The sequence below is a fragment of the Rattus norvegicus genome, chromosome 4 (genome assembly GCF_021556685.1).
Source record: "Rattus norvegicus strain SHRSP/BbbUtx chromosome 4, alternate assembly SHRSP_T2T, whole genome shotgun sequence".
Classification (NCBI taxonomy): Eukaryota; Metazoa; Chordata; class Mammalia; order Rodentia; family Muridae; genus Rattus; species Rattus norvegicus.
The window spans coordinates 128,460,893-128,488,890 of NC_141537.1; the positions used below are offsets into that span (position 1 = coordinate 128,460,893).

Genomic DNA, 27,998 nt, shown 5'->3' on the forward strand with positions numbered 1-27,998 from the left:
CCGTGCCTCTGCACCTCATCACCCCGCCCCTCTCCCCCTCCCACCGTAACCACTCTCTCTTTCCTTAGTCTCACTTAAAATCACTTTCCCGCATTTTTCAAAGAAATGTTACAGCCAGGGCATGGATCCTAACGTTGTGTGCAGACGATGTCTTCGTCAGCTACCCTGTGAGTGTCTTCAGCATGCTGAAGAATACGAGACTGCCAAACAGCCGCTGGCTGTCATTTCCACCAAAGGAAATTAAACTGAGGATAGGAGTTGGCTGCACTGTGTGGGTTTATGAATCCATCGTGGTTGCAAGGCAACATAAAGGTCCACCTGAGCCTTGTTACAGAGATTAACCGTTAACCACCACACACTTCAACATGTTCCCAACCTTTCTAATGCTGAGACCCTTCAACACAGTTCCTAGTGCTGTGGTGACCCCGAACCATAAAATTATTTCCATTGCCACTTCATACTAGTAATTTTGCTAGTTATAAATTGTAACTGTGTTTTTCTAATGGTCTTAGGTGACCCCTGTGAAAGGGTCATTCAAGCCCCAAATGAGTCTTGACCTACAGGTTGAGAACCACTGCACTTCAAGGAAGACTGTCACCTCCACTCCCCATACACCTTTTATACCTCACTTTTGAGAGGACTTTCTGCAAGTTGTTGCAGGGAGCCTGGAATAAGTCTAGTTCCTGATCTGTGGTATAATAAACCGATATTCTGTTTTAAGTAACAGAAAAATAAAACAAAAAAAGTCCAGGGTCATGAAAAGCTGGTTTGAGAATAAGTGAAACAACTGATCATGTATTAGCTGAGTTCAGGCAAGCACACTTTAAAGCAAGGCTCACACTTAAAAATCCAAAGCAATTTCCTAAAGCTTTAAAAATACAGGTTCTAGTCCACAATGCCATTTCTTGAAAAGATCCCAAACCAACCTCCTAAGCCACTTTTTCCTCTGCTTTTCTGCTTAAAAAGCAAAACAAAACAACACAACAAAACCCCCACTGTATGCCGAGGTTTCCTTTCCAATTAGAAGCCACCAGAGCCATGGTTTTCAATTAGCTGTGTCTGTCTATCTCCCTGAACTGCTCAAGTTCAATCTGTCCTCCCTCCCCCAGCTTCCTGTTTCCACCAAGGCCTTCACACCTCCCAATTGTAAACCTGTCCAGAGCAATTACCCGGCCTACCTTTGGATAGCCTCTGTTCTGCATTTCTGCCTAAATTTATAGCTACTCAGTTGGCAAAGTAGGCTTGCCCCAAAGCAGAAGAAATGGTCAGACCCAGAGATGGGGGAAATGCACAGCAAATTTCAGCAGACTGCAGAAAAGCAAGGCCCCCCCTCGTCTGTCCTGCCAGAGGCCAGCACTGATAACCCCTAGGGACTCAGACACCTAGAGTCCCCACAGTAACCACTGCCATGTGCTGCCACATTTACTGCTCCTCTTGGGGTTACAAACAAGGGGCAAGTCACTAAGTACAGACAGTCACTCTTCTTGAACTCTGTAGTGGTTCAACAGCCAGATACACAGTAGGAGCTGTACTTGGAATTTTGACTGTCATCTTTCCCAGGCTAGTAGTGATGTGTGGTCTGATCTTTACTCTCTGCAAGCAAGCCACAGCTCCCAGCAACCAACACAACCAAGCATTGTGTTGCTAAGCTACAAGTCACAAGTAGCAAATACATTTTCAATTTAGTGTTTCTCGCTGTCGATGGGTTGTGGGATATTACCTTTATGAGTTAATGAGCATTTGTAATTCTATCTGTATTTCTACCAGAAGGCTCCAAGAGCTCTAAGCCTAAGGACAAACCAGAGAGGATCATCCCTATCCAAGAAACAGCCCAAACCTTCCTGACCTGAAATCATACTACTTTTCTTTTTAAAAATGGTACGGATTCTTCATAAATAGTCTAGGAATCCCCCCCAAACCATGTACTTTCCATATGCCCCAGCAATTCCACCTGTGCTGGGGAGCATGCCCAAGGTACACATATACCCTCAAACAAAACTTACACATAAACCGTCACGCCAGATTTTATGGTACGGTACATGCATGTCATCCCAGCATCCAGGAAACAGAGGCAAAGCTACAAAACACGACTTGGCCTGGCCGGGGGAGTTCATAACTGTGTTATTCTTGCCAGGCAAAAGGTGGGGAAACCCCAAATGTCTGGCTAATAAATGAAGAGACAAAATGTGTTCTATCCACAAAACCTCAAAGGCAAAGTGGGGTGAAGGGGATGGGTGGATGATCAGTGGTTAGAGCACTTGCCGCTCTGACAGAGAACCAGCTTAGTTCCCAGCACCCACGTCAGGATGCTCACAGCTGTCTGCAACTCCAGCTCTGGGGGAGCTGGCACTCTTCTATCCTCCATGAGCACCCATACATGAGAGTGCATGCGTGTGCGCACACGAATAAATAAATATCCTTTTAAGTGAGCCAAGGGGGAATGATATGTACAATACCTTAGAACTCTGAAAGCATTAGGCTAAGCAAAGGCAGGTTCCAGTTACACCCAACATTCAAAACAGGCAAACCAACACAGAAAGCTCTAGGAGCTGGGGATGAGAGCACTGACTAGCATGGGGTTTTGTGTCGGAGAAATTAAAAAGAATTAGTGGTGACAGCTGCACGACTCTGGATGTACTAAAAGCTCAGAATCCACACTTCAAAAATGAATGTGGCGTTCAAACTCTATCTCCTAAAGCTGCTAGTTACAAAGGAAAAGGGTGCCAGGAATGGCAGCACATGCCTTTAATTCCAGCACACAGGAGGCAGAGGCAGGCACAGCTCTGTCCCCTTTCTGCTTCTGGAAGGACACAATCCAGGCTCAGGCAATCGTCACCACACACAACCTGAGCTGGAGCTAATCCTCCCTCCCATGGCCTCTAGACTTTGAAAGAGCTTTTTTCTTTCTTCCTTTGTTTCTTTCTTCTTGAGTAATTATTTAATAAGGATATGGAAAGCAGGGCTCCCAATAAGCAGCCATTCAAACATTTACAACAGGCCAGAAGGCAGGAGGAAATGTCAGTGCATTGGGGAGAAAATAAATTAGTCATATTAAGATTAGGATCTAACCTCTTTCTGTGGTTGGGGCTGGAGGTTTTAGAATAATAGCATGCTGTTTCTCAAAAACTCCCTCCTGAGGAAAGCCTAGGAGGTGCAGCTGTTCCTTCTGGAGTAGGGCTGGTGCTTACTGACGTTTACTCAAGACCCTGTGTGAGTAGCCAGTGCTTCTCTCTGCACGGGCACCTAACTGGTGCTTCACAGTCAAGGGCGAGTTCCAGACACCCCAGGCACCATGCACAGGGCACCCGCTGCTGCAGCACCACAGTCAGCAGAGATGCGTTAGCCAGGAAGCCCTGAGGATGCTAGCCAACATCAAAGAGACTCTAGTTGCTCCTCTTGTGCAATAAACTCCTTTCACCCAAGATCATTCACACTCCCAGAGTACAAAGTCCCTCTGATATTGGTAGCCTTCTCACCTTAACCTTTTTGGCAATTGCCCCTTGGCCTGGCTGTTCATTAATACATAATCAGAACATTAAAGCACTGTTTCACCTTTTAGGGAGGCTGAAGCCAATTTAATAAGATACTGTTCCTAGGTTGGGGAACCACCTTGAGCCTGGCACAGAATTTAAAGACACAAGACTGGGAGAGGGTGCAGGGTACACACTCACAAACACACAAGAATGAAACATTTCACAAGATGTTTTTGATATCACCACATGGCAAAGGGGCAACATAAAAGGCATCTCACCACAGAAATTGCCCTGGTGTTTCCTTACCCTTAATCATTTTAACACCCAGTGACTCCTCGCTCCAGAACCCTTTCCAGGAAGTGGTATCTTGGTGGCAGAAAGACAAATGACCGAAGGATGTCTTGCGCACTGCCTTAGAACTGTCTGCCGGCATGACTCCCGCCTGCAACTTTTACTTTTCAAATCAGACACAATGACAACTCACTTTAGAGACCATGTTTACTGTGCTGAAAGCCACACTCTAAACACAGGCTTGTCCATAGAAAGGCAGGCAGCTTACAGTCCAACCTTGTTTACGCTCCAAGTAGGTTTGACAGAAAAACCACATCAATTTGTTTTAAAATAATTTCCATTTGCTGGAAGCTGCTCCTGAAGGGTTCTCAGCCACGCTAATCTGCTCTGATTCCTACCAGCTGTAGGTACCAGGCACTCTGGCCACAGACTATCAGGGGACCGAGGTTCAGTGGGCTGAACTGGCTCCACGGGGATTATAGCAGCCTGGGACCCACAGAGCCACTGCAATACCCCTCTGTGGAATACAAGAGCAACATGAGTCTATGAAAAAAATAAGAGGAAAAACAGCATGTCCTGGTTCAGGGCCAAAATCAAGCCATGGCCACCAGGAGCACAGCTTCTAAAGAATCAGATCTGCCACGGCTCAGAAAAGCCAGCTCTAGAGAGTCTGAGAAGTGGCCACGTCTCAAGTCCACGGTTAAGGGCATCATGGTGGTTACTGGATCGAACAGAAGAAAAGAAGAAGGGAATGTAAAAAGGAAGAACCTGTGAGTAACCAGTGAAAAGTGTTCAGCCTCACCATCCAAAGAAATGAAGACCAGGAGGCTGCAAGGTAGCATCCTGGTGCACAGCACAGAGCAAAAGCAGCCTCTGGGTTTCTGAGGGTGAGGAAGGCAAGCAGGAGCTTGGAAGCTGGTTAGCAGCCACTTTCCTGGGGGAAGTTGTAGCAAAAGTCTTAAGAATTTTCCTATCAAGAGCATCCTAGACAGGGTGACTTGGTCTAAGAACTAAGAAGTATATAAATAATTATGCCCAGACAACATTTAGGGCTTTGAAAAGTTTAGAGGCTCAATATCAGGGAAGGTTTAATTGTGACTTAAATCATACTCTTTTACATAAAATTTAACCATAGAGGTAGTAGACATACTACTCAGTCTTTAAAACATGTTGAAATTGTTGGTTACCAAAGTGACCAGTCTTGAAACCATATACATACAAGTAATAGTATACGGACTAAGCAGGTTGTATTCATGTATTTAGAAATAAGTACACACGCATGCACGCGCGCACACACACACACACACACACACACACACACACACTTAAAGAAACAAAGGCTATGAATTTGAGAGAGCAAGGAAGAGAACAGTGCACAGGATGGGAGGGAGGAAAAAGAAGACGACTATGTAATTATATTTTTATTTCAAAACAAAATAAGACCAAAAGAACATAATTTGAGTCAGGTTTGGCATGGGGTTTGGTGTTATAATCCCAACACTTTGGAGGCTAAGGCAGGAGGCTGTGGGGTTCAAAGCCACCCTGGACTACACAACATTATCCTATTGTCATCTCAAAACAAAAACCTGTAGTTTGAAGCAGGCATTCAATTGCAACATTGCTGCAAACTTATGCAACAGAACGGTGATCAAAATTTATCACTGAATAATAAAGTCAATTATCATTTCTTTTGCACTTTCCTTTGATTTTATATTACTAACATTTACTACCATATAAATTTAAAGTAATTAATAACATGTTCATAGACTAAGGCAACTTCACTCAACCAACCAAAGTCAGAAACCACACCTCCCCCCCCAGTTCAGGTTGTCAGGGACAAAGGCCTCCCTGCAGAACCCCAGCCCAGACTCCCTAATCAAAACCCGTGAGCAAGCCTGAGCCCCCACAGACCCATCTCCCGCTGCATCAGCATCTAACTCCCCAGGGATGACCCACCCTGAGCCAGGTCGCAATGACTCCTCTGCCTTGGAAGGTCCTATGCATTTAAGGATGGAGTAGGGGCTACCGTGTCATACTAGAGGGCCACACAGAAAGGGGTCAGATTTACAAGTCCATGAGGCCGGAGTCTGTTGTATAGGCCCTTACAAATCAAGTGTTGCTACTTTGGCTTTGTCCCCTGAGGGTACAGTAACCTGCCCTGAATGTTGTATGTCCTGGACCCAGTCAAGGAGAGCACTCCTACCCTCTGCCAAGAGCGAAGAGGAAGAAAAACGACCTTGGCCTAGTCATGCCTTCTGTCAGAGGAGGTCTCGGCAAAGTAACCGAGATCTCAAACAACCAAAACCAGCTGCCTGGCCAGGGCTCAGCATAAACTGAGCAGAATAACCACAAGGGGAAGGGTGTCTAGACAGCCTTAGTCTGAGTGAAAAGCAACCCTCCCCAAAACAGACTCTACCAGGCAGCTCCAGCAGAAGGGCAGACAAGAGGACCATGTCAACAGCTGGGAAATACACCATGGGTGCCCTGGCCAAACACAACTCAGAGGGGAGCTGTAGAGTCTGGCCCACCTGCCAAGGACAGCCTTGGGGAAGACTCCAGCAAGGAAACACACCCAGGGACTCCATGGGGAAGATGGGGCCCAGGCAGTGCCTCCAGGGCCTGTCTGTCATCTTTCAAACTCCTGTTCTAGTGTGTTAAAACCTTCCTGTATTTTAAATTTCCAACATGAGCACTTGGTAGAAGATGAAGGGGGCTGCTAAACAAACAGGTCAGTAGGAAATGAACAGACACCGAGCCCTGGGAAGCCTGAGCTGCTCTGTCCATTTCTACTGGACTTAGACAAGTAGAGAGAAAGAAGACCGCAGGCCAGGATCTGGCTCAGTCGGTGGACTAGAAATGCCGCATGCATGAAGCCCTGGGCTCGAGCCCCATCTTGGAACCCAGCAGGTGCAGCTGTACACCTGTGGTGGCAGCACTTGGAGGAAGAAGAGGAGAAGGAGAAGTTCAAGGTCATCCTTTACTACTGGGCGTACTTGAGGCCAGGCTGAGCTACCCAAGACCTGCCAGAGAGAGAAGGGACTGTCAATCTTTGTCCGACTGCATCTGTGCTGCCTGCACACGTGTCAGACTTGATGCTAATTCTGTGAAGAAAGAAAAACGAAGCATTAGAAAGAGAGGCAGCCTCGGCTCTCGGGCAGCTTACAGACAATGAGGTACCACATATCAACCAAATGAATGCCTTGCAAAGTCTGTGTGAGTACTGCAGGGTCTTCCGGGTGGCAATCCGGCAGAGATTACAAATGATAGTTTCCAGGGAAGCAGACATGTAAGAAGGACGGACAGGAGTCTCGAAGACTGAAGAACCTTCTTCCAGATATCCACAGGACAAGCTGGCAGGACAGGAGCTAGAAAAAGCACATGACAGCACAGGCAGCTGGAACCAGCTAGGAAAGCACTGTGAAGCTCAAGAGTGAGGGGACAGCCTGCAGCAGAAGTCTATTCTAATTTGCGACTCTGCAAAGACCCCTTGTGGCTTAAGAGGGGAGGGGAGAAAGCATGGACAAGATGCGAGTCAACAGCTCTCCACCCTCACCTCACGCCTACACAACACAGAGAAAAGGTACTTTTTAAAGTTCAATGTAAAATGTACCATACAAAATCAGCAACCAGCATGTCCCTTCGTTCTTTCCATCTCTGCATTCCTCCTTCTAAAATGAAAGGTTGGGGGCCATGGGTAGCTGCTGGTCGCAGCATTCTCCTAAGACCACATGTATTCCCCAGCACCACCCAGCCCTGGGCATGCCAAGGATTTCAGGCAAGTATAAACTCCATCAGCAGGCTAAACTGTTTATATGTTCTTGAGTTAAAAATACACCACTCGGGTCAGCGTTAACACCGGGGCCTTATCACCAGGGCTGTTTGTGTGCTGGTTACACAAGGCTGGACTCTGACTTGCCCATCTTTTAAACGAGCCTCAATCTGCAAACTGTCTAATGATACATCAGTGAGATTATAATAAAGCCACCAAATATACACGCATTTGAGAAAAACACTTTCCAAACCCAAGGATACTTTACTGTTTATAAATAGTTTACTTTTTTTGATCCCCAAGCATATAATATTGGCAGTTGCTCCAGAAACCAAAGAAACACGCAACAGGGACACAAACCACAACGTAACAGAAACAATAAACAACAGATGGCAAGGCATATGTGCCTGCTACCACCTCCTCACCAAAGAGGCAAAGCACAAACCAGCCCAGGAAGAAGCATGTACTCCAGAATCACATTTCAGACCCCATTAATAAAGCACCAACTGTAAGCCACAACTGGGCAATTTGGACCACTCAAGAGCAGAGGGGCCAGTGACTGGCCTCAAGGAACTCAGACCTGAAAAGAATGCAAGGGCCAGGACCTGTCTTACAGTGTTTTTTCTGTTATGACCGTGTGTAAGCACACTAGACTTCTAACTCCAGCTACTGCCAGGCCCTGACCAATCCTTTACCAACCCTGGACTTGGTGTATAAAAATCCATGATATACTTCAACACGGTGATAAATTAGTTAGCACCGTGTATCCTGCTATAAAAACAAACTGGTACATCTCTACGGGCTTCCACCACGTGTCAGGCATTTGTCCTTAAACCATCTCAATAAGGTGGGTACTTTAGTCATCCTCATTTTAGGTAAGGAAAAACTGAGGCAGAGAGAAAACAAGTTGTCCACGGTCCCTCAGACAAACGCAGCTACATTCCAGGGGTGCCGCTCTTAATCAGAGACCTACAGACTGCTTTATCTCACAACCACAGCCTGTGTATGACGTGAAGCTCACGGATGACAGTGAGTGTTCATCTCATAGAGCCTGAACCAATGGATGCTCTAGAACGGTCACCGGCAAACGGAAGCTGAACTGACTTAAGAAGCACAAAACAACTGTTTAGGTAAGTCACACTCTGAAGTCACACTTGCTATGACGAACGATTCTGAATAGCTGGTGTCTGTGATGTTTCTTAAATGTCATCTGCCCTAAAACAAAGGACAGGGGTCCCCATAAGTTAGCTGTGGCGCTGCTTCCAGACCTGGACATTCGATTTAAGAACCACACTCTCGCGGCCAATCTGCTGCTTTCACATCAATGTCAGGTTGGTTTCTTTTTTAAACTCTGTAACTTGAAGCTTTTATGTTTCTTCTACATTTAAAAAGAATGCCATTTCCCAACATATAACTCCCAGATGTAGAGTTCACCGATGATTCATCTACAGAACAAGTGTTCTGAGACACCAGCTCCAAATAGAGGAAGAACTTGGAATTCCCTTCTCCCTCAAAGCTAGAACTTGCCTAGATCTGCTCTGCTCAACAGTTTGTTTTCAATTATATCTCCAAATTCTTGAACAGGAACTGTGCGGCTTGGGGCACCAGCACATCTGATTCTTTGAAGTGGTTCTCAAGCAGAATGTAGAAAGAGGAGGAGGAGGAGGGAAAGGGCACTTGATGTAATGTTTGTTTCATGTCCGAGATTCTCTCCAAAGGTTCTCTCTGACACACAAGCCAAGTCCTGACTGCAAGCTAAGAAGCACTGCTCCCCACCCGAGGAAGGGCACTGTCACCCCTTTACCTCAGTGGGTTATGAGGGCAAACAGTTCCTACACACACTGTCACCCCTTTACCTCAGTGGGTTATGAGGGCAACACAGTTCCTACACACGGCCATATCTCAGAGCTAAACCCCACACCGTGTGCCTTCAGTCCTCTACACAGGCCGGCCTGAAGCAATCAGTTCCTATGGCTTTCCACACTAAGTGAGGTGAAAAGTTGCCTAATAGGACTGAGAATCCTATAGGAGAAGATTAGACACAAATGGTAAAGACACGGAAGGACACAGGACAGGAGTAACAGAAAATGGCACTCTATATTAAGCTCATGGAGGGGTGGGAAAATCATTTGAGCTATTTTTATCTTAAACAACACAACAGAAGGGCTGCCTTTTGATTTGTTTTTGTTTGTTTGCTTAGACAATATCAAATACAGTCCAGACTGACTTGGACCTCAGTCTATATTGAACTCCTAATTCTTCAGCTCCCCAGTGCTGAAACCACAGATGTAAGGCCGCACACGTATACAGCTACACCTGTGTCATGTGTGTACATGTGTGGGAGGGAGTACACATGTACATGTACAGGTGAGAAGACAACATCATGTGTCATTAGGTACCACCTGACCTTTCCTTCTTGAGACAGGAAACACACTCTCTTGCTGGTCTGTCAATCATTAAGAAGACTAAGATGGCTGCCCAGGGAGCCCAGGGATCTGCCTGTCTCTGCCCTCCTAGCACTGGGATTTCAGGTGCAAACCATTGGGCTTGGATTTTGTTACATGCATTCTGGAGATGAAACACAGGATCTCGTGCATGTTAATAACTAAGCTATCTCCTCGGCTCTTAATGAGATTTTTTTTTAAGTAGGTTTTTGGACTATTCCGTCCTAATGTTGTCTCTAATTCCTGCTATACTTATATCAAGAGGTTCGAAACACCACTACCTGGTCTCCAACTTCACTCCATTCAGGTCGCAGCCCTAAACAAAGTGCCAACTCCCAGAAGCACGCTTAAAGGAAGAGAACAGAAAAATACCCTGAGGTCCCATCTCGTGAAAACATACAAGTAAAAACTGCATGAAAGGAAAAGTCCCAGAATCTCCAGTGAAGATGACAAATGCCATAGAGGGAAGGTGGCTGTGAAGGGCTCAGAAAACGGGCTGCAGAAATAGCTTAGCAGCTAAATGCATGCTGTGTGCACAGGGACCTGAGTTCAGAGCTCCACACCCACATACTTTACTGGATAAGGAAGCATGTGTCTAACCTCAGCACCGGCTTGTGAAAGAAGACTTTGGCCACCCAAGCTAGACTAAAGGATGAGCTTCAGTTTCAGTGACAGAACACTTCAAAATAAAGTGGGGAGCCATAGAGGAAAGACACCCAACACTGGCCTCCAGACTCCCCCACACCTACATCCACGCACACAGAAACAAGAACACGTACACACAAATAAACACAAATAATTGTTTAAAAAAAGAACACGGAAAACAAAAGCTACTAGGTTCTTCACAGAACTCCTAAATCTAGATTTTTCCAAAAACAATGTTATACCAGAAGGAAACCAACCCATAGATGGTAAATTTGGTACCCATTGAACAACAAAAATAATGCACTAAACAAGTTAGGCAGTTTTTTAAAAAGGGAGAGCAATTCAAAAATTGGAGAAAGAAGTCTCTGAGCTGTACAAGTCAGGCTGCTGAGAATCCACACTGAAAGGCACACTGAAAGGAAAAGCTCCCTGGGAAAATGGCTTAAAGCCACTCAGAATCAGCCATGCTCATGCATATAACCTAGGGCAAGCTGGCTCCAAAGCACAGAGCTGTGGGTGTGTCCTTCCTTGCAGCTGTTGCTACCGAATCTGTACTCTCAGCCCTCAGAGCTGAAAGATTACCAGTCTGGGGACAACTCCCCTGATGCAACGACTCCATCCGTGGCCCTCAGTAGTCCTAAGAAAACCCTATTAAAATGATCCTGTAACTGCTTGCCTTTTCTCTAAAGCTCTCGTTCCTAAAAAGCTAAGTCAGAGGTACCAAGTTTGCAGGTCCCATAGTTTTCTTTGGCCCAGAATCCTTTTTTTCTGGAATGTGCAGGGCCACAGTTTTCCCAATCTCAGATTTTTTTAAAGTTCTGAGCTATTTACATGAGGATGCTACCCGAGTCTAAACGTGAATTCATTCATGATTCATATACGCCTTACACACATAGCCTCCAGGCAACTTTATACACAAATGTTAATACTCTTGTACCTGAAAACCAAGTTCCCAAGATGGGGTTTTCCACTTGTGCCATGTTCGTGCTCAAAAACTGTCCAATTCTAAGTATTTTGGACTTTCAGACTGGGAACAGTCTACCTGTGCTTTCAAACGCACTATTTGCTGCTCCTTGGTAATAACAAAGGCTCAGTGAAGGGTCCCTAACTGCGCCCCCCCCCCCCAAGCTCCATTTCTCCTTTGTCTGTCCTGGGTAGATCTACCTGTGCAGAGAAGCCAGAGTACTTTCAACTAAGCACCCCATACACAGACCCACTCACTCTCCTACCAGTAAATCCGATAAACAGTAAGTTACTCCCTCTTCGCTTCCACTAGCCAGAATCATAACCTAAAATGAAATTGGTAAGTCTTAAGTCTCTTACAGATAGGGAAGTAGGTGACCAGCCCAAGGTCACACTGCCCTTCAATGGCAGAGCCAGGACAGCACGGAGGCCTGCGGAGACTCAGCCACAAACTAGTTTCCATACTGCCACATTCTTATCAGCCACAGCTTTAGAAACTCAGTCAGTAGTCTCCCTCCCCAGTCAGTCAAGAACTTCTTTAAGACATTCCTAAGGCTCTGGGCTCCTCTCCTCTGGAAAGATGTACTAAGTACCAAGACTTCACACACAAGTGTTTCAGAAGGGGGCCCAGCCTTACCTCCTGTTTCCTTCTGGCCCAAAGAAAGCTATGGAAGCTGCAAATTTACATCTTCAATTTTTTAAACACTTTGTTGTTTGGTTTTGGGGAGTTTTTGCGGGTTTTGTTTGTTTGTTTGTTTTGTTTTCAGGCCCAGGCCCAGTGGTCCATACTTGCAATGCTAGCACTTAAAGTGACTGAGACCTAAGGACAGCTGTGAGTTCAAGGCCAGCCTGGGCTATACAGTGGAGACCTTGTCTCCAGAACAAACAAACAAAGAGCAAGAAAATGTAAGAACATGCAACAAAGTTCCACAGACTCCAGGTCATTAACTAATCTTGAGGAGGAGTCACTTTTCATTGTGGGCCCAGACTTAACATAATTAAACTGTTCCCAAATATTATTTCAAACAGACTTATGAAATAATCTAGAAATTTTCTCGGGAGAGATAGCTCAGTGATTAGGAGCACTTGTTCAACCATGAGGCCCAGACTTGGAACTCCAGCACCCATGCTGGGAGGCTCAGAACCACCTGCAGCTCCGGCCCCAAGGCATCTGACACCGGCTTCTGGGATCCATGGGCACAACCGAACCCACGCGCTGCACACGCACACACGCACATACACACACACACACACACACACACACACACACACACACACAGTATTTCAAATACAAAATGAAAATCTTATCAGAATTTCTGGGTTTTCTCTTGGGTAAAGCAGAGAGAGCCTCTTCCATGAGGACAGGTTACCTGTGGACAAGACAGACACTGGGTCTGAGAAAGCAGTGAACTGGAGTGAGGTAGCCCTGATAGCTAGTAGAGATTCAGTCTGGCTTGGTCTCTGGCTCTCCTCTCCTGAGGAGGAGCGGACAATCCCCCCACTTGTGTATCGGCCTCAGCATCCATCACTCGGTTGCATCAACAACCCACTTCCTGGAAGCTACGAGCTCTTCTGGCTGTTTATAAAGTTTTGCAAACACTAGGCACTCATGTGCCAGAAACTCACACTGTCCCAGGTGGAGAAAGGAAGTCACAGACACACACAGAATTACTTTAGTCAAAAACAAAATGAAAACTCCATATGAGCATGAAGCTGAACCAGGGTACCACACATCCCAATCTGCAAACAGAATGTAAAGTCACATTCAGACCCTCACATTTAGTTCTCCTGCCTATAAGTTTTTCTCAAACTCTTTTTTTTTTTTTTTGTAAATAGAGGATTCACTGTAAATGGTATCTAATCAAATATGACAGTGGTTTAATTATGCTTGACTGAGTCTGCGAGCTTAAAAATGACACGTGCAGGATGGGTTTTTAAACCACTAAACACTATATAATTTACCTAGAATTAGGTTTTCACAGACAGAATATGAAAATCATCAGCTCTATTTTAAAGAGATTCCTCCAATCAACGGAGAGACAACAGAGAAACAGAGCCAAGAACTTCTACAACACAAACTGCAAAGTACCAAGGAGGAGGAAGCATTGTTCTAATCTGTGTGAGGCTAAAAGGAGCCCAGAGGGTTCCAGGAAGCTGGCTCTGAGCTTTTGGGGGATTTTCTTATAGGGTGCCTCTAACTCTATTTAAAGCAGACTCAAGTAGACACAGCTGGAGGGTCAGGCCCTGCAAAGTAAACAGGAGTTAACTCGATTCAGATTCAAGACTTAGCTACAACCAACCGGCTAATTATCTCTACATTAAATAATAATAATATCTAAAAGGCCACTTTTAAATGACCCATTGTAATTATATCTGCTTGCTAATAGATACTAATATAATAATAGCTTGGAAGAGACCTCTCGATTACCAATCTACTGAGAAAGAAGAAAACTACTGGGACTTGTACAACCTGATCAGGAGCAGCTCAGGTCCTAACAACTTTTTAAACACCCTCCCTCAACAAAACCAAAGGTAGGGAAAAAATAACATATAATTTGAGAATATAAAAAACAGAATGCATGAAATATGCGCTCAGAAAGCACCCTGTAAATACTTTTGTCAAAGTTTCCTTTAGAAAACAAGTTCATTATTTTTCAGAACTTGTCCATGTTCATACTTCTTAAAGTCGTCTTTTAGTGAAGAGTTACCACGTGAGTATGTCCCCCAAAACCTGTTAAACCAAAGTCCTACACACTTAAACATAAAACGGCATGCTTCGGACTTACTTCTTTAAAAACTGTAGAAGGAGAACGAGTATTGGAGCATGGAGCCTATGGGACGGGCTGTGAGTTGACAGTTATTGAAGGTGGCTGACAGTTTCAGAGTTCATGACATCGTTAATTCACTGTCCACTTGTCTTCCCTTATAAGATAATGGTAAGAAGAAAACCCCCTACAATAACGGAGGCTGTGCGGCAAACATTTCCTTCACTCAGAATTGGTTTTAAGGCCAATCTTTCCAATCATCTCACAAGAATTAAAAACGTTCTCTCAGCAACAGGCTTCGTTGCAGTCAGCGGACAGTTTTCACAGCCCTTTCCTGTGGGCCAACCCAAAGTACAAGTTTTTCGGATGCAAATGCTTTCAAACGTAGAGTACTGGTACCACAGGATCTAGTGCTACCTAGATGTTCAGAAGCTCAGTTCTAATGGTCCCTAACAGCCATCATCAAGTAGGTAACCCAGAAGAGTTTACCAGAGTTGCCCAGGAGAGCTGAGCAGTGAATTATTTGAACAGCTAAAGGACAGGCAGGGAGTGGGGTTGGGGGCAACCGCTTGCTGCTGCACAAAGAAGTTAGGGAAGACAAACTGCCAGGATTACCTTCGCTTCTTAACCCAGCTCTTAAAAGAGTGGGACAGGGTTGCTTGTGGGGAAAAAAATGGTACTCACTCTTTCATCCCCAATACCCTAAAAGGAAAGAGTCGTATGCATCACAAAGACCTAAAGACAGATCGTGCTTTCTTGTCGTTTGCCAAAACAAACTCTAGGAGCGGTGATTGGAACCGGTATCCTGGTTCACAAGGAAGCAGCGATGAATCCAGGCCTCAAGGAGATGAACGGACTGGTTGTTAGCACAATGGGCCTTACCGGTTGGGTTAGATTAAATAGTAATAAGGGTGCAAACAATCGCAGCCGTTCAGGTGGGCAAGGCTGTGAACCATGGCCATTCACAAGGGAAAGGACTCACGGACAGGTGCACCAGGAGCAACAGCCAACGGCTTTTCAAGGGGCATCCTTGCCAGGTCCTCAGATGGCCCTGCATTTGCTGTCTGTGCCACCTTCAAGTTACCACGCCGTTGTAAACAGACCAAAGCAAATGAAACTTGTTATCTGCCTTCAACCCATAACTGTCTCCCCTCCCACCTCCTCTCCTCCAGGTCTTTCCAAACAGAGGTGGGTAAGCAGTGAGGATCAGCCAGCCCCACAGGCCGTAACCTAACCTCATCTGTTAGAGCACACCTGCATTCTTCCAAGCTACTGAGGACTGTGTTCAGGGAGAGCTCAATTTCAATGAAACCTTGAGAAACAAGGGGATAAAGTGATTGGCTTAAGAACTTCTCACTTCCCTGCTTTTTCCCATGCACCTTCCCCAAAGAATAATGCTACATAGGCAGTATTTGTACAACTGGAATAGATTTTAAACTACCTCAACAATTTTTGCTAATTGTATAATTGACTGCAACTGTGTACAGCTTCCTGCCTATTCAACTGAGAGTCCCCAGGCACACGAAGTCTACCTGTTGCAGCTTTTCCTGAACCACCAAAACAGCTGCTGAAGCACGAGACCCGGCTCACCAGTCATGCGATGCTCCCACACCTTAAGATTCCCTCCTATCTGAAAAGTAAACCTTCCCCAGGAGAACCCTTCGTCACTGGGAAATGCAGCTTGGAGGGACTAGTCATGAGAACGGATGCAAGGTCTGAGGTACTGCCACCTTAACCTGCAACTGGTGAAGTCCACAGAGGAAGCAACAGCACACATGCACAATTGAACTGTCCTCACGGCAGTTACAAGATAGGGTACTGTCATTCCCTTGAAAGAAACAGTGGCAGAGGGCTGGAGAGTAGAGATACCAGAAACAGACCTTGAAGTGAAGGGTGGCGCCAGGTGCCCCCACCACCACCCCAGGAGCCCTGAAAGGTGGAAGGCACCAACATGTATAAAGGAAGTTCCATTCACACCATTCCCATCCACCCCACTAATCAGACACCAGGTCATAAGGACCCAATGCCCATTTAGAGAGGATGCACAGAACAAGGCAGGGAATCAAAGAGCACAAGACCCAGGGAAAGGAAGAAACCACTTTTGAAAAAAAAAATAGAACAGCTTCTATCAGCAAATTGTGGAACTGTGCAACATGTGTTTGGGTCAGAGGAACAGATGATAAAGGCCGGAGAGAAAGCTGAGCTCTTGAATGTACTTTCTACTACTCTGTTGGAAGGCCTGTATTCAGTTTCTAGCGCCCAGACCAGGCAGCTCATAACTGCCTGTGACGTCAGCTCCAAGAGAATCCAACCCCTTTGGCATCCAGGGAACACCTGCACTTGTGGGTATATACCCCACAGGCAGACACTCAGGCACCCACATAATTTAAAATAACCAAAATAAGTATTTTTAAACCAACAAACGAAGCCCTGAATTACACAAAACATGACAGCATCGAAACATAAAGCATAAAGCTCTTACCTGAGAAAAAGAATGCCCACAAGAAAGTGTGGGCACAGACCAGCAGTTTGCAATTTAACTGGTGAAAAACTGAAATTTTCATTAGTACATAAAATACTTGGACTAAATAAATGAATGTGATTTCCACTGTACAAAGTTTAACCTCTGGTCCTCAACGAGGTCCATAAGGAGACAGAACCAAATGTGCAACGTTACTAGACACAGCAGCAGAAGAGAACTAGACCGTTACCCGCACAGAGCAAGAACTGAAGTAAGGAAGTCCACCCTTCATGGCCCCCACTGGTCCCATACCACGCCGCCTAAGCTTCAAGCCTAGCACTAATGATCCCCACACCTCCCATAGGCCAGGCACCGATTGAGATTTTTGCATATTTTTCTTCCTCAGCCTGGGACTTTTTCCCTCCACCCCTTTCTCCCTCTTGTCTCAAGACAAAGCTTTAACCTTGGAAAGAGCACCCATTGTAATCAACTCTGGATATTAGCACAGCCCAAAGTCCTGTTCTCTTCTGAAAGCTGCCCAGGGTTTCAAACTGTGACTGCTGAGGAGGGGGAAGGTCCCCAGTGAGTAAATGTCACCAAGCTGATCAAAACTAGCTGAAAGTTAGACTTACCCAGAAAACTCAGTCTTGCAACTAACTTATAGGGTAAGCAAGAGGAATCCCTTTTATGTTTTAAACAAATGAGGGAAAAGAGGAGAGAGAGGAAGAAGGAGGACAAGGAAGGGAATGACAAACATCAAAACCATCACCATTCTTACTGCTTACAGCAACTTTCAAGTCAATGAATCCCTCCTCTGGATTTCCCTCTCACTTTTAAAAAGCCATAGGCTACTTTTAGCAGCCACAGTCTGGCTTTCCTATCTCACAGACCTCTCTCTCTTCCGGGCAGGTGCATATTCCAGAGCCAGGTGTCTCACTAGCCTCTAGCCAGCTCTGGGGCATTTCTGTCCGTACCAAGGAAACACAGAGAAGGGAAGAGACTCTTTCACTGTGAGCATAGAGCCTGACAGGGAAAAAGGTCAGCCAGAGGGCAACCCAACTGGTCAGGGAAGCAGCCCAGGGAACCCAGGAGAGATAATTAGCCAAACAGGGAGGAGGCTGGAGAGCAGGCACACGGGGACATGGGACAGAAAGAAGCTCTGAACACCGCATTCTGCACTGTCCCCAGCCTTCTCAAGACCGTGCCAAGAATTACTGCCTATAATACACTCAGAAGTCCAAAGTTTGTGAAATCTAGTAACTATATGTAATTATAGAACAAGATGAGTGCACTGATTCTTAAAATAGTGCCTCGAAGGGGGACAATGTGATGAGGATATGGCTCAGTTAATAGACCTCTTGCCTAAGAGTATGCAAAGCCTTGGGTTCAATCATCCTTACAGATCTTTTCAACATGGTCTCATAGCAGAGAAAACTTTGAAAGGTGCAAGTACCCTCAAGATCTATCTGTAGGGCTGGGGGTGGAGCTCCTCAGCAGGAAAGCACAGTTGTTTAGCATGTCCCAGGCAGTGAGTTCAGATCCCTAGCACCACAAAATAAATAAATCCATCTCTACCTCAAACAACCTCCGACCCCAAATCGAAACAAGCTCAAGGTCTGCTGAGCTCTTAAAGTGACATGAGACAAAAGCGAAAGAACGGGTAAGGAGGGACTGTGAACCAGCTGGGTACTTCATGTAAACATGCAAGCCTGCACACTCGCGCACGCACATGCACACACACACACACACACACACACACACACACACACACACACACACACAGCAGTTTGGATTCTGAAAGGATTGGGTCATCTGACTTGCCTAAGATAGAAAGTAATTTCCAGAACCTTAATTCACAACACTTCGCACACCTAGCCCTTGAAGCGCAGCTGTAGAATCAGACAGACAGGGGCTGTCCTGGTTTCCCAACTCTCCAGTGAAAGCACAGAATACATATTGCCTAATGTAGCCTTAACCACCACTTAAACCAGCAAAGCTAGATTTGAGCCAGCCAACCTGATACTGCAAACACATAATACAAGAGAAGCAAACCAATCCACACTCACTACCGGGCCTCAGGATGACTACATTTGGTGCCCTTTCCTAAAGGCCCTTGCTTTTGAATCCCTGTCCCATTCCTCCACTGAACAAGAATCCGAGAACTGCCCTCCTGAGCCTGCCTACCTCCCACTCCCAAGAGGCCATCAGTTACCTCTCAGAACGTTAACAGCAACATATTTTGTAACTAAACTCTCTGCTCTAATTTAGACAGGTGAGAAACAGTCTAAAGTAAATCTATAATAGTTTTTAAAGAGCTTCTGAAATCATGCTCTCAAAAATAGTTTCAAGGAAAACAAACACCTAAGTTCTAAGAAGTTCAGCCTCTTGTAAGGTTCTGGGAGGTGTGTGGCGCTACTTGTGAGTGTTCTGATTGGACCATGCCGATCTCACCTATGCAACAGGACAGGCCACTCGGTTAGGCTCCACCTCTCTAGCCATAAAGAATATGATTATCCTCAGCCTTGGAGATCCCCTCCATCGATGCTGGTGATGCTACCCTCCATTTTTTTACTCACACTAAATTTTTATTCACTATTAAAAACTTTTAGCTTCTCTACACTTGGCCTAAGGACAACTCCAAAAGTAGATATGTACTGTTTACAAAAATGGGAGGAACCGATAAGCCCAGGACTCTTGCTATCGCAAACCTGCAGCCTGGAACTGTTTGAGCAGGCTGCTGTAAATCTACTTCACAGGCTTATAAACCAGCTCGAAGCATTTTCTAGACACAATGACCTTAAAAGGTGTAAATCCAGTGAAAATGCAAGATACTTCATTGTATCATACACGGAGACTTTCTCCACTGCTACCCTGCCGAGATAAAGGCAATGGTTTAAAAGGAAGGCGCTGGTCTTGGAGATACAGTTCAGAAGGAGCTGAGCGCCTAGCATGCTCCGGACCTAGGCTCAACCCTCAGTATCAGCAGGGGAAATATTTTGAGAAATATGAAGGTTAGGAGACAATTCACACTTGATTGCACTTTAAGCAGAAATAAAACAAACTTGTAAGTATTCTTCAAAGCCCTCCTCCCGTGTGTGTGTGTGTGTGTGTGTGTGTGTGTGTGTGTGTGTGTGTGAGAGAGAGAGAGAGAGAGAGAGAGAGCTCAAGCACACTCGCCCAAGTCACCACATACTAACCCAGAACCCAAACTCCTTGAATCTTAAAACTAATCCATTAAAACCATCTTCAGTAGAGTCATAGCTCCTGAAGCCCAAAATACCTAGTCTGGTATTTATTGATCATTAAATTGTGTGAGTAAGAGAGACTGCAATTTTAAAGGTATTTATGCTGTGTGAATTGTCACTTGTAGGCAACCAAAAGCTTAAAAATGACTAGTTGAGTTCCACTCCAAAAAAGGGCAAGGCAAGGTGGGTCGTGTGACAAAAGGCAAGCACAAATAAGAGCTCTCTCTCCAGGAAGTATGGTTCAGGACCTGAGAGCATTCCTCAGGTTCACCCATGACACAGGCTTTGCAAATCTCCCAACAGGTGAACACTTGAGAAGATATTCTGACTCTACCCACATGGTTCTATTATGTCATCATCATCATCATCATCATCATCATCATCGTCATCGTCATCGTCATCGTCATAATAATAAAAATCCCATCTTAAGTATGAGAAAATAAAAAACCTGAAATACCTCAAACTGCCTCAACTATTACTAAATAAAATCTCAGCAAAGAGCAATAGTGTGTTCACCTCCCAGGAACTGACAGAGCCACAGGGTTAAAACCCACTCTAAGACCACGTATTTTCAGTAGTGAATTCCACAAGGGAAGCAGCCGCTGGGGGGAGGGAGGGGCAAAAGGCAGCAACAGTAGCAAAAGGGTCTCAGCTGGCTTCAGAACTCACACAGCAGCCTGCCCAAGTGATGACGTAGAGACCTAGGCCTCATTCTGAGAACACAGAGTCTCCTTATTAGAAAAGAATTAACTTCTCTCCTTCAAGACAGTCAGATAGTCAGGCCCCGGTTTTCAGCAATGAAGCCACAGGTGTGAGTTAAAGCCTGCGTCATTGATTTTCTCTTTTTAAAACAACAAATGTCATGACTGAAGCTACTGCTGTACTTCTTTATGTCCTAGGAAAGACATTCAAGTGAGAAGCAGACTACTGAAGCTCGGCCTTTTTCTGAAAGGTACTAATAGTTCTAGAGATGCTAATTACTGATAGCTGAGCAAGATTCGACTCAAAAGTCTTTTTTTTTTTTTGAAGTATAACAATGCTATTCTATCCCACTACATTTACAGAAATCCAACGTCTTTTTGTTCCTGACAAATGTCCTGCAAAAAGTATCCCACCAACGCCGGATAGGCCCAAATCCCAGCAACAGAGAAATGTACCTCTGTGGGGTGAAACAGACTGACAGAGCCAGCCAGACCCCCTGTCAATGTCTCCTGAGGTAGCTTGTCAACTAACTTGTGCCATTTATGGAAGAGAAACTCGAGGGTGGGACCAGACCCACCCCAGTGGATCAAGCCCAAGGGGACCCCAGGGAACAGACAGGAAAGGATCTGGAACACAGTTCCTGTGCATGCCAGCCATGCGGAAAAGAGGGAACAGCTACACTCAAGACATGTCCAAGAACTCTCTCAAAGCTTTTCGATTTCTGGGTTCTCCGGAGCAGGGTCCTTTTGCCCTAGTCAGTGCCAAATCAAGCTGCCACCATTCTCTGGTGATCAGGAGACTGCAACACACGCTCACTAATAAATAATATAAATAGAATGAACACTGGAGATGAGCGTCACCGTCATTCATTACTAACTGGAGGTTAAGTTGAGGGAACTCAGGACACCAAAGGGCTGGGTTACAGAACAGACAGGAAAAAAGATACACACACAGATCCTAACACAAGACTCCCACACTCTGCCATCGTCTATCTCGCATGCACACAAATTCGCTCACCTCCACTCTTCACTCACACACCCACATACACGCACTTCGCGCTCGACAGCACACTCACTCACCTTCAAGTCACAAACCCGTGGTTCACCTCCACGCCCCACATTCGCTGGCCTCCACACTTCACGAAACACATTCAAGTCACCCCTACACGATCCCTCATGCCCTGCATCCTCACGAAAACACACGCTCGATGCAAGGCAGACTTCTCCAGAATCACGCTCACCTTCAAACCCCAGAGGTATAGTCCTCTCTCCCGAGCTCCCCACGCGTGACCTCCACCCGGCCACCCAAAAGTCTCCCAGCCCACAGAGCGCACTATCTTCCCGGCTGAGAGCACCCGCAGCCCCGTCTTAGTGACAGCGCCAGGATGAGAGGCGAAGGCGATACTCACAGGCTCCGCGTCCAGGAGGGCATGTCCCGGGGCAGCGTCGCCAGCCCGCGCCCACTGCAGTCCAGGGAGTCCCCGGCGCAAGTGCAGGCGGCCGCGCAGGGCGCCCGCGGACCGGCCTGGGCGACCGCAGACTCTGGCCCTTGCAGTAGCAGCAATAGCAACAACAGCAGCCAGAGCAGAAGGCGAGGCGCAAGGCGCGGGGCCCCGAACACTCCCGGACCCGGCCGCGCCATCTTGTCTGGAGCGCGCCGCGAAGCCGGGAAGCGAGGGCTGCGAGGTGCCGGCGGCCACGGGCCCGGGTTGCGCTCGGCGCTAGGCTCCGCGCCGGGGCATGGACGGCCGGCCCCAGTCGGCTCCGCGGCCGCTGCGCTTAGCCGGCACGCTCTGCCCGGGCCGCTTCGCAGCACCCTGCGGAGACCGCCACCCCCGCGCCCATCCGGGCCGAGCCCCGCGCGCGGCGAACTCTGCAGAGTCCAGCAGTGAGTGCTCGGCCGCCGCTGCTTGTCCTTCCCGCCGCGTTGCGCGTTGCCTTCGGAGCCCGGGCGCACGCCGAGAGCCGCTGCTGCTGAGGACTGAGAACGCTTAGCCTTGGTCTCTGCGCGTGGCGCAGGCGGGCACCTCCCGGAGGACTCTTGAGCTGATAGCCGTGGACCCCACGCGCCTCACCGTCCCGGAGCGGCCGGAGCGCACTGTGCCTCGGAGCTGCGAACAATCAGCGGCTAGCCCCGCTGCGGTCCAACCCCGCGGCCCCAGGCCCCGCCCCGGCTGCTCGCCCTCACACACCCCTCCGCTGGGGCCCCCGGGCGGAGAGCGGCCCACGTTGGCTGCTGGACTACAGCGTTACGCCCCGCCCGGCCCGTTGCTCATTGGCTTCCGGAGCCCCGGTCAGCTTCCGAGCCCGTAGGAGCGCTTGCTCTCCGAGGCCCCGCCTCCGCTCTCTTTTCCCACCCAAGGTGTGAAAGGCGGGGACTGGGCGGGGACAAGGAGGGGCGTGCTGTCTCCTCTTAAAGGAGACTTGCAGGATTTTGGCTACGGAGTACCAGAATCTGGAGAAGTGGCCTAAGCAACGGTCCGTTGAGCCTAGGGGAGGAGAGAAAGTTGGGACTGTAATCCAGGACTTTGGGAGCCATCTGGACCCAAGGTTTGTTCTGCTCTCCTAGACTACAAACAGCATGGTGGATTTACAGCAAACGAGCACCCTTTTTTCAGGTGCCTTACAGGAGAAAAAAAAGATTTAAAACTTTCGCGAGTTTCTCAGCTATTTCCTCAGAGGCGGGCAGCCTTTCTCATTTCTGCTCCAAACTCGTTCTTCTTGATATCTAAAATCCAGAAATGTGTCCTTGACTACCGAAATGAATGTATGCGAAGAAATTGAATCTCGAGGGCACGCCCACCTCCCCCCCCCCCCCCCGCTCCTAGTTAGTTGATAGTTCGGGAGGTGCTCTGGACTGGATAAAGGGGCAAGTTGTTGTGGTGTTGTGTTTTGTTTTTGAATATCGGAGCTTTTAAATACAAATACAGTTTTCAGGAAATTATCCGTGACGTACTCTTTATGGACAGAGAGAGAGAGAGAGAGAGAGAGAGAGAGAGAGAGAGAGAGAGAGAGAGAGAGAGAGAGAGAGAGAGAGAGAGAACCTGTGAGTTTGGCACATACAGATCAGCATAGATTGGTAACCGCCTTGTGAAATAGTGCCTGGCCGTAGGTGAGCACGAGCGCGCGCGCGCGCGCGCGCGCGCGCGCACGCACACACACACACACACACACACACACACACACACACTCTTAATGGAGGGGGTGGTGGAGAGAGAGAGAGATTAGCACTGTAATACATATCTGCCGCCTCTGGGAGCTTTGACTTGCTGGTGTCTCAACTGTACACACAGTCAGGGAAACTAAGGCGCTAGAGTCTTCTGGAAAACATTTGTTCTAGCATGCTAAATCTAACTTAAGTTTTATAGAAATGGAGTAGAAATGCTGTTCATTGGGAAAAAAAAAAACCAAACGGTTAAAAGGTTTTCATTACATATTCGACATATTCAAGAAATTTGCTTCGATGCTAAATGTGACTGTCCCTCAAGTTTTTTTTTTTAAACCAAAATTGGACCTGAATTTAGTAGTCAAGTGATTATTGCCTGGTGGGCTGTGCTTTCTCTCTGTGTCTCTTCCCCCTCCCCGTCTGTCTTCCCCCTCTACACACACACACACACACACACACACACACACACACACACTTCTTTTTTGATTGTTTGAGTCTCATCCTGTAGGCCAGGCTCCCCCAACCTTTCCATCCTCCAGTTTCAGCCTCATGGATAACTGGCTGGCATTACCAGAGGGTGCAGCATGCCTGGCTTTGCTTGCCATTCTCTTCATCCTCCTATCAGCCTTCCCTTTCTCCTGATTGCCTACATCATCAAATCAACGCTGTCCGGTTTCTCTCCCTCTTTTCTGTTTCTCTCAGAAGTGATGTTGAAGCAGTGATCACGTGTGCATAAATTAAGCTAAATGCAATACCTCAGAAATATTAACAGAAAAGCTCCCAGTAATAAGTGCACACGTGAACAGGAACATATGCACTGCACACGCAGTCCACACAAGCATATACCTTCCACGAGGATAAGGAGAAACCGGTCTCCTTGTTTTCACCCCTTTGGGTGGAAATAGTAAACTAGGGACAGAGTACAAAAGATCTGCAAACTGGACGAGTCTTCTATCATGGGGCTTAAGTATCATGGCACTCAAGCCCAATCAACACAAAAGAGAACATTTTAAAGATTTAGTTTACTTTTAATTGCCTATGTGTGTGCATGTGTGTATATATAAGTGTGTGTATGTGGGCATGAGTGCAGGATGTCCGAGGAAGCCAACGGCCACTGTAGCTTAATGCAGGTAGTTGTAAACCACCGGACACGGATGCTGGGAACTGAATTTTCTGTGAGAGGAGTATGGCATACTTTGAAACAACATCTCACTATGTAGTGAGGTTAGCACCAAACTTGCAGCAATCCTCCTGCCTCGCATCCCAAGGGCTGGGACAAAAGAGTAGTTTAGACCAGTAAGCTGAGAGAATGAAAGAGTAATTTGATCCCTGAAACCGACAAGGTGAAAGGAGAGAGCTGACTCCTGCAGGCTGTTCTTGGCCTCCATGAATGAGCACACACCCAAATCTAATTTAAATTTTTATTTCAAATTTGCAATGATTTTTTTTAATGTTATGTGTATGTGTGTTTTGCCTACATATGCCTATGTAGCACATGCATGCCTGGTGGTGCCCACAGAGGTCAGAAGAGATAATCATATCCCCCTGGCACTGGAATTACAGACAATCTTTAAATAAAAGAATAATTTAATTCAGAATGCTTGTGAGCAGCATGCCCTTAAAGAAACTTCGGGTCATCCCCACACCACCCCTGAATCAAACCACATACTAAACACAACTGATCACACTTCATGAAACCCGGCTGAAAATTACCTTAAGGTTGGTCACAGTAGAGTGTTAACAAAATGTTTTCAAATGCTGTGGGTGGGGCTATGAGATGCACCTGGGGACTCCAGCATCCTAGAGGACAAGGTTTGGGGATCTGCAAGGTAATTTGCCCCCCAGATCCACAGCATCCCCTGTGGTCTGGTTACCACACCACCAGAGAAGAGGATTCCAAACCGAGAAAGTCTTTCGGGGAACGGGGCGCCTGAGCCTTGGCAGTTCTTCTCGTCTACGGCAAAGCATGAAGTCATGTCTGCTCCTCACACCATGTATGGAAGTCTGCCCACAAACTAGCAACCTGCATGCGATTGCAGCAAGAGTGTGGGCTGGAGAGCAGAAAGCCAGCTTAGGAAAGAATCATCTGTGGCCACAACCTAAGATCAGGAAGGGAACACCAAGGGAGACTCTTAAGGAAAACTGCCTGCTAGAACAGGTCATGATCCTTACAGCACAGAGCTGATCCTCCTTCTCAATCTGTGTTTTGTCTGTTTATCTATTTAATCTAACGCTTTAATATTTTTTAACTGTGCCTCATCTGGAACTTGATAGGTAACAAAGAAATGACCTTACTGCCCTGATCCTCCTGCCTCTACCTCCTGAGTGCTTGAGCCATCTATCCAAGCATTCTAGATTTTACAGTTTGCAGAAACCAGTGCCCAGAACCAACAAGCGTTCAACACCCAGAAGAATTGCATCCAGAAGTCTCAGCAATACATCATGTTAAACCCAGTACTAGAAACCCACAAACTGCACTGAAAACATAGACACACACACTATAGGAAAAGGGCCAGCAAGATGACACTGTGGGCAAATGCACTTGAGGCAAAAGCCTGAGGACTTAAGCTCTAACCCCAGAGTCCATATAGAGGTGGAAGGGGAGAATCAACTTCACAAGGTTGTCTCTCGACCTCCACACGTATGCTGTGGCATGAGCACACCTCCCCCAACCCCCACGTACTTTTTTTTTTAAATCAGGAAAGCAGGTTGATCATGGGGATTGTTTGAAAACCCACCTTTCAAGAGTTGGAATTATGCCTTCTAGGTATTAAAAGAGAACTTACATTATGTTTGGTGCACTAAAAAATATTGGAGTCTTCAGGATAGCTCAGTGGTACCACCCTTGCCTGGCATGCACAAGTCACCAGTTTTGCGATTTAATAATGATAATTTTTTAAAACAAAGTTCCCCGAGCAGGAATCAAAAGACCTGGCTCCAGCCTTGTTACTAGAAACCTTTGTCCAGTTACGTCTTTTCTTAAACTTTAGTATTCTCAAATGGCACAGGAGACTAATTCCTTCTGCATATGAGAGAGTTTAAAAAGAAAAATGAGCTTTTCCGGTGGCGGCGCGGCGCGGTGAGGAGCTCGTGTTCATACTTGTAGCTATGCCGTCCAAGGGTCCGCTGCAGTCCGTTCAAGTCTTCGGACGCAAGAAAACAGCCACAGCTGTGGCCCACTGCAAACGAGGAAATGGGCTCATCAAGGTGAATGGACGTCCCCTGGAGATGATCGAGCCGCGCAAGCTGCAGTACAAGTTACTGGAGCCTGTTTTGCTTCTGGGCAAGGAGAGATTTGCTGGTGTGGATATCCGGGTCCGTGTGAAGGGTGGTGGTCATGTGGCCCAAATTTATGCTATCCGGCAGTCTATCTCAAAAGCTCTGGTGGCTTATTACCAAAAATATGTGGATGAAGCCTCTAAGAAGGAGATCAAAGATATCCTCATCCAGTACGATCGGACCCTGCTTGTAGCTGACCCCCGTCGCTGCGAATCCAAGAAGTTTGGCGGTCCCGGTGCCCGTGCCCGGTACCAGAAATCCTACCGATAAGCCAGTCTCAAGGATCAGGGTTTACCTTTGTAATAAACATCCTGGGACTTTAAAAAAAAAAAAAAAAAAAGAAAGAAAAATGATCTAGTTTGAACTGGGGAGCTGGCTCAGTGGGCAAAAATACTGATTTTACAAGTGAAGCATAGGTTCTGAGTTCAAATTCCCAGCACCCATATAAGACCCTGGGCTTAGCCTGGAGCCTCAGAGCTGTGGGAGACTGAGTGAGGAGGATGGCCAGGCCTTGGCATCTGTCAGCCCAACTCCAAGTTCAATGAGAGGCCCTGCTCAAGGGCAGAGAGTGGTAGAGTAGTTCACACACCAAGGTCCTTCTCTGGCCTTCCCTTACAGATGCATGGGGCACACCTATGCACAAGTGCTGAACACACATTCTCACACAACGCTCCATTCGGATCAAGGCACGGGTGTGTTCTAGGCAGTGTAGCACCACGCATACCTAAGGCTTCCTTTCTAAGTGTTACTAAATTTAAACTCTGAAACAACAAAAGTCCACGATGTTGATGGAGAT

General features: G+C 46.7%; 1 protein-coding gene and 1 pseudogene across 7 annotated transcripts in view; one reads left to right on the plus strand and one right to left on the minus strand.

Moving 5' to 3' along the window:
- Lrig1 (leucine-rich repeats and immunoglobulin-like domains 1) overlaps positions 1-22,880 on the minus strand; it is a 100,361-nt gene extending 77,481 nt beyond the window's left edge. For 2 of the 6 annotated variants that reach the window (XR_015685574.1, XM_087657561.1), the window contains exon 1: positions 22,167-22,859. Coding sequence is in view for 1 of the 6 variants with exons in the window: in NM_001427801.1 (NP_001414730.1) it covers positions 22,167-22,399 (233 nt within the window). In the remaining 5 variants the exon portion in view is untranslated. 6 annotated transcript variants of the gene reach the window in all.
- A 4,105-nt stretch (positions 22,881-26,985) lies between these two features.
- On the plus strand, positions 26,986-27,552 carry LOC148006324 (small ribosomal subunit protein uS9 pseudogene; annotated as a pseudogene). The gene has a single exon (XR_015686078.1). The product of XR_015686078.1 is annotated as a small ribosomal subunit protein uS9 pseudogene (transcript).
- The last annotated feature ends 446 nt before the right edge of the window (positions 27,553-27,998 follow it).